Source organism: Cryptomeria japonica, chromosome 2 (assembly GCF_030272615.1).
Source record: "Cryptomeria japonica chromosome 2, Sugi_1.0, whole genome shotgun sequence".
Classification (NCBI taxonomy): Eukaryota; Viridiplantae; Streptophyta; class Pinopsida; order Cupressales; family Cupressaceae; genus Cryptomeria; species Cryptomeria japonica.
In genome coordinates, this window is record NC_081406.1 from 660,602,688 (window position 1) to 660,617,008 (window position 14,321).

The 14,321-nt window shown below is 35.3% G+C and overlaps 1 protein-coding gene across 1 annotated transcript; it reads left to right on the forward strand.

The window, feature by feature from the left end:
- Positions 1-11,273: 11,273 nt before the first annotated feature.
- LOC131061574 (short-chain dehydrogenase reductase 2a-like) lies at positions 11,274-11,768 on the forward strand. Its single transcript, XM_057995330.1, has one exon. The coding sequence runs from the start codon at positions 11,274-11,276 to the stop codon at positions 11,766-11,768; it is 495 nt and encodes a 164-aa protein (XP_057851313.1).
- Positions 11,769-14,321: the final 2,553 nt, after the last annotated feature.

The following is a 14,321-nucleotide window of genomic DNA, read 5'->3' on the forward strand; positions in this document are numbered from 1 at the left end:
TATGAGCTCAAACGAGGCCTTTGAAGTTGCAGAATTGAGGATTAGACAGGTACAGCTGAGAGAATCCGAAAATTCCGAAAAACCTGTGCATCAAAATCAGAAAATAACTACACCACTGTGAAGATCACGAAATTTTAGCCCATTTCAAAAAAAATTGCACCAAAAAAGGAGCAAAAATGAGCAAGATATGGCCTTCCAAAGTTGGACTGCAAAACTGAAAAGCCCAATGGAGAGGGGTTTAAAAATTTTCAAAAAATGCTGATGTGGTGCTGACATCATCAAAAACACTGTGTTAAATTTGACGGCCGTATGACCATCACGAAAACTTCGCTGCCTGGCTGACTGGGCGTCCGTACTGTACGGACGGATGACTCGGACTGCTGACTGTGCAGTCCGTACTGTACGGAATGCTGACTGTGCAGGGGTGATGTGGCTGTCCGTACTGCTGACTGTGCATACGGTGATCTGCGTGTCGTATGGATGTGTTTATCCACGGGCCAGTGGCCACCTGCCACGTGGCGGGCGTGGTCCACCTGTCTCTGTCCGCGTGGCTGGCTGTGGGCCCCTGCAGGTGGGCCGAGGAGGAGCGGAGTGCTGCCGGAGGGATGCGGGCTCGGAGCGGCGCCGGCCGGGAGGAGTTGCTGGTGGCGCCGGCAGAGCCCGGGAGCTGCGGTGGCCGCTGTTTGCTGCAGACCAGGGACTGGCTCGCGGGGAGGGGACGGCGCTCGACGGCGGCTCAGGTACGATGTGCGGTCGGTGTCCTACGCGGGGTACGATGCCTTGCGAAAAGTACCTACAGACAGGTACGTGTACAGCACGAGGGGGGTCTGCGGACCCCCCAAAAAATATTTTTTTTTTGCTTTTTTTTTGAATCTTTTCAATTTTTTTTGATCTTTTTCGAATTTTTCGAATTTTTTGATTTTTTTTGATTTTTCAAAACAATATTCAGAAAATGAAATTTTTTTTTTTTGAAAAATATATAAAAATTCGAAAATCCGTACGATATAGCCAAATTGGGGAAAAAAATTTTCCTCACCAAAATAGGTCGACTTTATAGTCAAAATTTATGGAAATGGCCTCCCGGATTCAACGGTGATGTCCAAATCGCTGTAAGATGCCTCCAAAAAATGAAGATCCCCAAATCCGAAAATAGAAGCCTTCCACGATGTCTCCAAAAACTAATCAACGAAGCCCCAAAAGCTCTGATACCATGTTGGATTTTGCCAAGATCAAGGGCACAATGAAAAGCATAAAAGAGATAATAGAATGACAAGAACAAACTGTATTCTCATCAATATAAAAATGATCAACTGGATTAACCAATACAAGGAATAGAGGCCTGCTTATATAGGCAAGGCCATATGGATGTATGAGCACACAAATATGACAAGTGGCTCAATGAGAAACAAGGGTAGGTAGGAAATAGGTGTGGGTAGGTAGGAGAAATAATATAATATTCCACATGAGGTGGATCACCCACCGAAGGTGGATTTATCACTCCACAATAAGTGGATATGATAGTGTAATAACAAGATCAACACCATAAGAGGTGGAATTTCTCCTACACACACTATCCCAATGAGGCACAAACACCCAAGTGTCTCATATCCAAACTACTATGTAATGCATTATCCTAAGTAAACTTAAGTAAGTGTAATAATTTCCATGATGAATAATTATTTACACCAACAATGATGCTTGATGATCAGTTATTTGTGTTGTCGTTGATTGCAACCATGTTTTTTTATGTTTGGTATATCATCTAAGTTATCTAAGCCTAACTAGTAGTGGAATGTTTGCTAAGTTGACAGTGAATTGGTAAGTAGGAACAGTGAAAAAGATGATTGTGGTAGAGATCCGTGTTGGCTTAGGTGTTGTGGTTTTCAATGTGTTCTTATGAAATTGTAATGAATCTATTACTAGAACTGCATCATGTTTGAAGAACTGGAAGTCATGTTTATAAGTGATTGTTGTTTATTCAACTAGGGTTTGAGAACCAGTGTCAAGATCTTTGACCGGTGATGTTTTATGGTTTGGCGGTGAATCTTATCATGTTCATAAGTTGATAATGACATGTCAGAATCCATGTGAAGAGAAAAGACGTTGTTTTGGTGTGTACAAGGAGCAAGTTTATTGGGAAGTAGTGAAGTGCTTAGTAGAATGTGATAAAGGTTTGAAAGTTTATCAGATTGATGTGAGGTAATGAGTTATGATCATTAAATGGTTCTAATTGTCTTGAAATTTGTTGTAATGATTTATAATGATCTAATATGATCTATGATGTAGATTTGTTGTAAGTTAGGGTTATGTAACCGACCTAATTGTAAAGTCTATTTAGGTCAAGTTTTAGAAGGTTTATTGTGTCGGTGATCAGAGAAGTAGAGTGTGCCGAACTAGATTGAGATGTCTGCATGAGTGAAGCGGATTGGAGCTAAATTGGATCTGTACTAGCAAGCAGAGAGTGCATTGATTAGATCATTTATATGTTGTTTTCCTAATAGTTGTAGCAGTATTAAAATCCCTTAACCAGGTAGGTCCTAACAGGCCTATTCTTGTAAATCCCTTCCCCGGGTGGCTCATTAACTTGGGTTTAAATCCTTTAGCAAGGTTACTCCTAATAGGGATGAAGTTAAAATCCCTTCACCGGGTGACTCCTAATAGGGTCTTCTTTTAACCGAACATTATTGTAAAGCTCCTAACTAGGCTAGAGGTTTAACAAGGCATATTCCAAAAGAGTGCAAATATTTTGTGGGTACAAATTCCCACCGTGGTTTTTCCGATTTGGATTTCCACGTGAAAAACATATATGTTCATGTTGTGGATGGATTGTTAAGTTGTTCATTTGATGTCTTTTCTATATTTTCTAAATGATGAATACTTGAGTAGCTATCGGTAACTTTTTGGTAAATTTGATTTGGAGACTGTTTGATCAACTACCGGTACTGGTTATGAACTATTTTTAAGGAAGTGTTTTTAGATTGGTGAAAGATTGGAGTTTATTGTTATCATTGATTCATCCCCCCCTCTTAGTGTTAACCAGATCCTCAAATTAACACATGTAGCGACGTACGCTCCATTAAGGAAGGCTCCCAGCCTATAGAGGTTACACTCTATAGGGTTTATGTGAGACATGTCATCGATGTGAACTAATTAGCACCCATTGCTTGCAACTTTCATCACAAACATATTTATTTATAGTAGTTTGGAAGAGCTTGGCTTTTGCTTATTTCCACTGGGGTTGTTCCCTCTCACTTGTCCTTATGGGCTACTCGGGAGGCAGGCCCTCTAAAAGGAAACACAAAAAGAGCCTATCGCTCAAGACACAAAAGACACTTGTTAATATTATAGCACCAATGGAAGTGTTTTCTAAACTAAAGAAGACAAAGCAAGCAATTTTAAAATCAAAATATTTGCCAAAGGCCCTGCACCAAACTTATTAGTAGTTGTGAAATAATATCCCTCCTGCAAGCACACAAGTTAGGTAAATTTTAGATCCAAAAGACTTTGTGAAATAGGGGCCTTCCACAAGACGTTTTCTCCCTTTTAAATAGTTGCACCACTTTGTTAGTCAGATCAAAAGAGGTTAGTCAAATCTGAAAACCCTAATCAAAAGCAAAAATGGAAAACTAAAGACATAAACATAGATGCAAAAACAGATCACATACATAGTATGATAAGACACAGACACAATTTATAGATTTGAAACCTACATTTAACAAATAGTAGAAGACAAACGCAACATAAACCTACACAAAAGCGAGATCGGAGCACAGACGTGACAAGACAGATTACAGATGCAATTTTAGAAACCTACAACTGCAAAATTGAGCAAAAACCTTGCAAAGACAAAAATGAAACTTTATGCAACACAGATGTGATAAGAAAACATAGACATGATAAGAAGCTATGGAGTCACAACATGGAAAGAGAATGCAGACGCAATTAGATCTATCATAGACACACAAAAACACAAAATTGTTGCGATGTCGAACTTGTAACTTTGAAAAACACAAAATCTACAAACATAATGTCAAATTAAAGGGACAAGAGTCCCATTAGGTGTGCCAAAATGTATATGGTGAAAAGTGGATAATGGAAACAACAATATTGAAAGACTAACAAGGATCAACCACAAAATCCTAGCCTAATAATGAAAGCAATCTGCCATACACTAATGAAGATACCTAAGGCCATGCAAATCAACTAAAACAAATCAAATATACCTATCACATGTCTAGTAGGGTTTCAATCTCCGTCTCTTCCTATCTCCATTGATCCTGTTTGATATATTTGCTCTCAGATTTTAGGTGTGCACAAGAGCTCAAACAAGAACAGAAATGTGGTTGATAGCTTGGTTGCAAGAAGGCTTGATTGCATAAGATTAATTAGACACCTTGATTAAACAATTAGCTGACTAGGTAATTTGATTGATTAGGGTTGATAATAAAGGAGAGTATCGTCTTATATAGAAAACATTTTAGGAAATGGAAAGATAAGATTAAGAGGTGTAAAGATAAATGGTCGGCTAGGATTAAAGGGTAGGTAGTGGAAATATTTAAATGATAAAGGGAGTAAGAAGAATTACGTGATGAGTGACATGTGTCATGGGTAGAAAAGGCTAATGAATTAGTTAAATAAATTAATATTTATTTAATTAATAGAGGAAGTGGGATCAATTAAATAAATAAAATATTTATTTAATTTAGGAAAAAAGACAATTTAAATAAATAAATGTATTTATTTAAATGAGGAAAGGATTAGAAGATGATTAATGAATAAATTCAATAAATAAAGATTTATTTAATTAATAGAAGACTTAGGATAAAATAATTAAATAAATAAAAATATTTATTTAATTAGACGGAACAATTTTAGGTGTCTACACTTATCATTACATTTCATCATGTATTTATAGAGCCTTATTTTCCATAACTTCCCTACAAGAAATGATTCATACATCAAACATGTCAAACTTACTATTTATAGTAAGTTGTGTTATGAGACTTACTATAAATACTAAGTTTGGCATGTGTTATATATGTAGTTGTACAAGTCATACTTACTATTAAATTTAGTAAGTTGTCATCTATCCAGACTCTACAACTTGGTTGTTTATATGCTACTCGAAGTCATGTTTTCATGTATTTTTTTTGCAGATTGTTGTAACTATGAATATTTTTAAGAAATAATACATGAAAGACATTTGCCCATGGTTTTTTTCCTAGTATAATTTTACCAAGTTTTTCTACGTAAATCTGCGCGTTATGCAATTTTGTTATTCTCTATAATTTTTTACACTTTTAATTTTTCTTACAATTGCAATGTATATTGTCAAGTGGGAGAATGTTAGGATAAAGTGACATTAACCATACAATCCTATGGCATTCATATCTCTCCATATTACTTGGAAAGTTTTCCCAAGGACATTAGAGAAAAATGTATATATTTGTACTTTATGGCTAATTGCAATCACATTTTCAAACAAATTTATCCCCTTTGTATTTCCACATTAGGTGCCCAAGATTGGGAAGAGAAACAGTGTCCATTGGGAGATCGAAAGAGTCATCCATAGTTACGGAGCATGCAAAACTTCAAAGGTTTGAGTGGCTATGCATTAGGAACCTATTTTTGAGTCACTTGAAGGGAATTAATATTTTATTATGTCTATTGGTTGTTCACTTTCCTAGGCATGGGTTTTTAGTAATTTGTTTCTTACCTCTTGTTTTAAGAAGTACCAATGGCTTTTTCTCTCCAAATTTTCTATAAATTGGAACCATGGAATATTTGTTTGATCATCAATGTCTTTAGGGATTCCAAGTGATTCCAAGTTTAATTAGAGTATTTTAGCGAAGTGTATTATTGTACCATTCTCTCTTTTGATGAGTAATAATATGCTTTCCCTCTTTCTCTGGTGGATTTTTTTCCTAATAGGGTTTCTCTACATAAATTCAGTGTATTATTTGGTATGCTTATTTTATAGTGTTGTTGAATGTTGTAATCACTTTCATATTTCAAATTTGGTTATCTTATTATTTCATATTTGGAATCACATAAGAAGTTGTTATCGCAAGATTTCTTGACCTTGATTCTCAACACTTATAATGCTCAATTAAAGGATATTATTATTTAGAACCATTTTGTGAAAAAATGGTGGAAAATAAATGAGGATTTTTTATAAATTGTTAATACAAAAATTAATATTTTTAATTATTTGAGAAAAGTTGAGTATGGAGAAACATTTTTTGGTGCAAGATATCAATTGACATAGTTTCTCTCGATTGATATGTTAAGAATGTGACCTTCCTAGAAAGTATTAATAAGTGGAAGAATGTTGGAATTGAGCATTGCTTACTTTCCATATTTCATAGTCTAGATATGATTAATGTTTATCTTTTACATGATTTTAGGGAATGTGTAAAACCACTTTCAATATGCATATTTATATTTGTCCATGCTTATGTGTAAAGTAGGAGAGATCCATTATTACATTGGACAATGATTAATTTTCTGTAATAGCAATTTTTAACTATACTATATTTTTTAACACAAAAAAGTCGTCCTATATGAAAATACTCTATATTTTACTTTCTTTCCATTATTTTGATTTATTTATTTTAGATTATATATACACTATTTGTATTCCAGTAATTGTATTTTGTATGAATTTCTATAATATAATATTTTGTTATAATTGTTTTAAGGTTTTTTCTTTTTTTTTTGTCAAAGATATAATTTGATTATTATTTAAATAGAAAATTTAATGTTCAATTTTAATAGAGTTTTCAATATCAAATCTTAAACACAATATTATTAGAGTATATCAATTTTAGTATATAGTTTTTAATAATATTATTAGCACATCCCTTAAAAAGTCCATTCATTGTTAATTTAAAAAATTAAATGTTTAAATTTATATTTTATTATAAGGGGAAAAAATGATTATGATTGATGGTATAAAAATTATTAATTAATATAAGCTAAATTAATTTAAAATATTGAGCTTTTTGGAGATAGGTATGTTTCAGGAATATTGCAAATTAGAAATAATTTTCAAACTTTAATAAAGGAAAAGAAAGCAACCATTGTGTCTCAATTATTGTTAGTACAATAAAATATAATATATATAAACTTATTTAAAAGTGCATGTACAAAATAATGAAAACTAAAACTAAAATCATACAACTACTTTTATGTAAATATACTAAGTATAAAATAACTTTTCTTTTAATATAGATGTTTTGATTAGGATAAATTGGTTTTGAGGGAACCAGAAACCCCATACAATAGGTTTGAAGGTACTTGAAACCCCCGGAAAATACACGGATCCAGAACCAATAATGGGATTCTTAAGACAAATAGATCAAAGACACCCAGTAGCCAACACTAAACAAACGACAACAAGATTACAAAGATAGAACAATACAAGCCATGCTGATAGTACCAAAGGATCTAAAACAACTAGTAGATCACGAAGATAGGAAACAAGAGTTTATTTGGCACCCTCAATCAACAAGCAGGATTTTCCTAGGCACCCTTAACTTGAAGCAGAATCATCAGCAAAACCTGATCCTAACAAAAAACAAAGACTAACTAAACTGGGCCCTTGAAAACTGTCAGCATCTAGCTTAGCCCTGAAGAGAGAACAATACATAGGGTTTTTTCAAGCTCCCTCAACCTTAAGAGTGGGTTTTATAGGGCTTCCACAACTTGATAGGATTTTGAAAAGGCTCCCAAAACCTTCAGTCCATAAAAACTTGGAAGGCCTCCAAGCATAACCAGCAGCATCCAACTCCACCTCAATAGGAATAAGGTCACCTCCTGCAACATCCATCTCCCCCTCCATAGAAGACAGGCCCACCTCAAGAGGAAATGTCAGAGAGGCCCTAAGATGCAAAATATAGATCATGAAGCACTCAACCATAACATAAGAAAAGCCAAGAGGAGTTTTACAAGCTCCCTCAACCCACCAAACAAATAGGGAGACAAAGTAGAGACAAGAAACCCATACCCTTCTGTGAAAAGCCCCATGAAGAAAAAGATAGACCACCTCAGCTAGCAATCCAAAGAACAACAATCGAAAATCCCCTTCAACCCTTCTCTCCACCTCAATAGGAGAAATAGTTACCTAAATAAAACATGAAATAAGGCAGATCGACCACCTCGAAAGTTCTCTAGCTGCAAACAGAAGCTGAACTACTCCGTCCCACCTAATCTCCTCCTTCATAGGAAAAAGGGTCCCCTCGATAAGACTAAGAAGAGAGCAATTCGAAAGCCCAAAGTCTACAACCATAGCCCAACACAAAAACAACCATTCCACCACAAAATAAGAGCAGACCAACAAAACACCAGAGAAGGCTAGCACAGGAAACCCTCATGAAAGGATAAGCACCAATAAAATCGAGGGAAGCTGTGAAACCAAACAAAAGAACCAAGGGCGAAGCCAAACCCCACACCAAGCCTCCCAAAAAAATCGAGAAACCCCAAAGGAAGCAGAAAATGGTAAGGGAAGGCATAGACAACGGCAAAGAGGGGCGAAACCCCCCAAAAACAATAGCCACGGTGCCATCACCAACAAACAAAAAACCACCAACAGACGCCGCACCCTCTAACCTGCCAAAGCCAACACGGGATACACTCCCAGCCACAACCACGCAAAAAGACATGGGGTAGACAGAGCCCAAAGCCTCAATCAAATAGAAACCAGACACATGGGGAAGCACATGGGGACTAAAGCACAACCCTCCAAAAGAAACCTTAGCCTCCACCAAAAGAGCCAGGAAAGTACTGCAACCATCCATCAGTACTCCATCGAAGGAGGATCAGGAGAAACCAAACAAAGTAGAGGTGTTGAATAGAGAGCCACCTGGGGAGGCCCCTCCAGCATAGACCTATATCTCGCCGTCCTCATCATCTTTAAAGTCGGCTTCCTCCTCCCTTGAAGAAACCCTAGAACTGTCAGTCTCGCTCATCGCTCTTTTTGTTCTTTTAATATATATGTTATATAAAAACAAAATAATCATTTTTATGTAAATATATTAACTATAAAATAACTTTTCTTTTAATATAATGTTACATAAAAAAATGACTACTTTTTAGATATACTAACTATAAAATAACCTTTTTTTTAAATACAGATTTTTTATAAAAGCAAAATAACTACTTGTATATAAATATACTAAATAAAAAATTAATATAAATATTTTAAAATTTATTAAAAATAAAATTTACATGATTTGTGTTTTTTCCCATTAGACACTATATTTTTTTTCGCATCAACTTTACCTGCTTTCAAATTTGTATCTTTTTGGGACCCACAATCAGGATCTTGTTGCCTCAACTGCTGAAAATAATTAGTGCTTAAAAGCTGGAATGTGGTAAAAGTATTTGTCTTCATATGAATTTGGAATCTCTCCCTGTCAACAGGGTAAAGTTGAGTATATCTAGAAACACAAACATAGAGAGAACGTTTAAAGTGTGGCCCTTTTAAATTGTTTTATAAGATAAGAGTTTGTCTATTGTGTATCACATTGCAAACTCTAAATCTTTTAATCTAAGCGGGCATACCAATTTATAGCTTCCACGAGATCGTCTATGTCGGCGGTAGCAGCTAATCTAAGCAGGAGGTAATTTCTTCTTTGCAATCTTATCTTAATTGGTTGATTTCTACTGATTTCATTTAATTTTTGAGATTTATGAAAGTGATTCTAATTTTTAGATCTATGATTTATGTAACTTTTCTGCATAACATAGAATAGTGATGGTAATTAAGTAAACTGTTTTTGGATTTGATTGTGTTCATCAATATTTCAGATCACATTTCATTATCCATCATCAACTTTTCATTTTTTTGAACTTTCATTCCTTCATTATTGAATGATGGTAATTATCATGTAATCTTAACTTTGATGTTTCATATTATGCAGCAGGTGGTTCCTTCCATCAAACTTAGCTATCAATAATGCTTAGACGAGTGTACGCCCTGGAAGTTGGCGTTCCCATCCCTGGCCCTGGAATAATGGGACGTCACACCTGCCTGTTGAAACTACAAAATTTTGTTCTATGAATATAAATTTTTAACATTATGCTTCATGTTTTCAATTACCCTCTCTATGATTGAGTTTAACATCTTGTGCAACTTACATTTCTCTCCTCAAATCCATTAGGATCTCCATTGTCAATCTCCTGTTATAGATTTTATGATTGATTTTATTATTGTTTTATAATTATGCTGTTGTTATATTACTGCTATCCTGATTTATTTATATATTGATATTGCTATTATCAATTGTTGACATGTATATCTCTCTATATAAAATAAAAACCTCCAACTGCCATTCTCGTCCAAAAATACCCTCGAACTGTCGTCCCACTCCCCAAAATTCCGTGGTGGAACATAGATTTACTGTTTATATGAGCTAGTGAATCTCTGTCTCTGCTCAGAGGTTTTATATGGTATACTTTATTATCTTTGCAGAATTTTAAAGAAATTTAAATCTTTTCATTTATATTAATCATTATTCTCGAGTTATTATACAAGTCTATTTACATGGTAACGATGGTCTGCGAAATCAAGTAAAAAGGTGAAACAGATATTCAATCTCTACAATTCTCTGAATATCATTAAATACATTGTTTATAATAAATATTTGATGCATTTTAAAAACTGAATAACCATACCCCACTCTTACTAATACATTAGCACTACTTGATACTCTTCATTCTCTCACACCAATATGTTTCACAAATAGAAAGACATCTCTCTTGCAGGCCAAAACCTTACTCTTGCCAGTGGATCAGCTGACCGTCTAGATTACATGCTACTTTACACACACATAACAGACTAGAGAGTAGAGCCTCACTCTTACCAGTAACTTGGCCAACTGTCTAAATTACTTGCTACTCTACACACAGGACAGACTAGAACCCCACTCATAGCAGTGGAATGGCTGAGTGTCTAAATTATATGCTACTCTACACACAAACAACAGTCTAGAACCTCACTCTTACCAGTAGATTGGTTGGCTGTTTACAATTTACACCACTTGATACTCTACACACAGTCAGGCTATATCTGCTACTCTACACACAAACAACAGTCTAGAACCTCACTCTTACCAGTAGATTGGTTGGCTGTTTACAATTTACACTACTTGATACTCTACACACAGTCAGGCTAGAGCTAGATATAGAACAGTATTTGTCTGTTTCCAAAGCTGATGGTAACTGATTGTATGCAGATTAGAAGGAAAACTAATAAGGCTATAGAGTGTGACATGAAAGAGTTTCAGCGTGCGATGAATGTAAACCTAAAAGGAGTAATGCACGGAATTAAGCATGCAGGCCGGGTTATGATCCCAAACCAAAAGGGCTGCATAATTTCTACATCGAGCATTGCAGGGATATTTGGTGGAACGGCTTCATATTCATACACAGCTTCTAAGCATGCAGTCATAGGCCTTACCAAACAAGGTGCGGCCGAGATGGGAAAGTATGGTATCAGAGTGAATTGTGTTTCTCCATCTGGTTTAGCCACTGTTCTTGCATTCCAATACTTTGGAATGAATACCACCAATGTAGAAGAGAAGAAGGTCGAGTGTGAGGAATTTTGTAACAAGATATCCAAATTGAAGAATCATACTCTCAAAGCACATGATATTGCAGAGGCTGCTTTGTATTTGGCCAGCGAGGAAGCTAAGTTTGTAAGTGGCCATAATCTTGTGGTAGATGGAGGGTTCACAGTTGTAAACCATGACCGGGGTCTCTACTAATACAGATATATAAAACTCCAGTAAAAGTAAATTTAGTTTTGGTTATGGTCATTTGGGAAAATAAAAATTGTGGCAATTTGTTAAAATACAAATATATATTTTTCTAAGGGATTTCAGAGGTTGGTTATATGGCATGTTTGTGATGATAAAGATGAGGAGGAAGGAGAAGCTGCTGCTGATCAGAATAAAATTTGAAAATATTATTATATATTTTCTTAGTTTTTCTATATGTTAGTAAATGGTATTTTTGAAAGCCTTCAGGGCATTTTTAGCCCTTGAAAGTGGCGAAGGAGCATGGCTAGGCATGCTTTTTCAAATCTTCGCCTACAACTTTTGGAGACCTTTCCAACGAGTTAAACAACTCGTAATTTCAAGTCTTGTGCAGAAAGTTATGCCTAGTTAAAGTTAGGACAAATTTTATATAGTTTTTTGAAAAATTACATAGTTTTAGATTTTATTATGTAAATAAACCTGATATGACTGTTGGTTTTTCGATTCTCAAGGAGTTGTTGGTGACCCTTGACCCTTGGAATCCCTTGGACTACTACATGTTGGATTTTCGAATTGAATACAATACGTTTTTTGGCTTGCTTCAATTCTGTATTATCTTGTTCATCCACAACACTGCAGGTTCTCACTTAGTGTTGTCATCTGAATCCATAATTTAAATAATAATGACGGGTGGATTTTGTGTGATGTCACTTCAGACCTCACTGATGTAAGGGGCAAATTAGATGACCAAGATCTCCATCCACGTTCTGGAATTGCTCTTATTGTTTAAGCGACCTAGTTTTTCTAGTTATATGCTATCAGTCTCCACCCATATGTCTATGATTTTGTTAATTTGATTTTCTGCTCTCCCAACTCAGCATGAATTTATGGATAGTGTATATTATTTTAAATTAATAGAAACTAATATACATATCCAGAAAAAAACATTATATTTAATAAATATAAAGAAACATTTTTTTTTTTGTATTGATTATAAAGTGATCAAAAAAAGATTACAATGAAGAAATCCATAGTATCAAAAAGGGGACAAGGCCCCAATGGAAATACAGCTCATAAGAGCAAAACGAAAGGAGTATCTAGAGTTAATAACAGTAAGCAAAAAAAGGTGCCCAATAAACCACTAATGGAGGTGTCCATCAGTGATATCGACCCAGGTGGTCCAGCCCTGTTCTCCTTCCATCCATGCAACTTTTTTCTTATTTGGAATTTCCGGAAGCATGGCTAAGATGTCTTCCTTGGAGTTTCTGTTTCTCTTGATTTCTTTGCTCACTTTATCCAAAGTCTTCTCAAACACTTGAAGGTTATCCAGGTTTCTCCTCCATTCATGTCCATTCTTGAGATCGAAAGCAAAAAAGGTGGCATGTCCGTCCTGAAGAAATCTACGAAGTTTCTTAGGATCCATCATCATAGTGGTGTGCACCTGCAAGGAAATTTTTAAAGATGTGAGTTTAAGAAAAAACTCAGTAAGAACCCGGGGAGTGTCCTGGAATTTCTCTTCATTTCTGCATTTCCAGATCTGCCATAATATGTTAGAAGATAAAATATTCCAAAAAATATTAGAATCAGTTTTGAGACCTTTAATATAACCAGTAACAATTTCAATAATGGAAACATGAGTAGGGTAGTATATGCCAAAAAGATTCCAAATATTTCTAGCAAAAGAACAATCAAAGAAGATATGTCTGCTGGTTTCCAGAAGATTACAAATTTTGCAAAGATTATTATCATGGTTATTTCTCTAAATAGGAAGTCTGTCAAGAATAAAGAGCCATTTAAAGCATTTAATTTTGGGTTCCACCCAACCTTTCCAAAGAATAATGAAAAACTTCTTCCAAGAAGAAACATCCAGCGAGGAGTACCAGATTTTGTTAATATGGCCACGGATGGAATCATCATATGCAAGAATTTTGTAAATGTTATTAGCTTTAATCTTGGATAGGATGGTCCCATCCAGCCATTTGCATTGTAAGTACCTTTGAGAATCAACATGGCAGGTAGGAGGGAGATTTTCCGTTGCTTTAAGAGTCATGTTATAAGTTTTTTTCTGAGAGTTTGGGAGACTAAAAGTATTTTTCAGTTCCTCCTAGCTAATTAAATTACCATGTTCAAAATTGTCAATAAAGCTAATGATACCTTTGCTGGCCCAATGTTTGGCAGAACAGCCCTGTAGAAGAGCAAGGGGTTTCCCTGAAAGTTTAAGGTTCCACCAGATGGACCTTTCACCATAAATTTGAGTATCATCATGAAAGCCCTTGTTACCAATAAATGGTCTAACAATATTCCAGGCTTTCCAGATAGATTTAAAAACTTCCGACCCTTGAACTGAAATGGGGAAGTTACCAATGACTAAATCATTAAAGGGCATGTTATTCCAGAATTTAGCCTTAGTAGGAAAGCCTCTCTCAATATTATTCCTAACAAGAATCTTCCATGGGGCATCTCCATTCATGGAGTGAAAGATCCATTTGGCGGCCAGGGATATACCCTGGATCCTAAGGTCTTTCAGTCCCAGCCCTCCAGTAAGTTTATCTGTACAACACC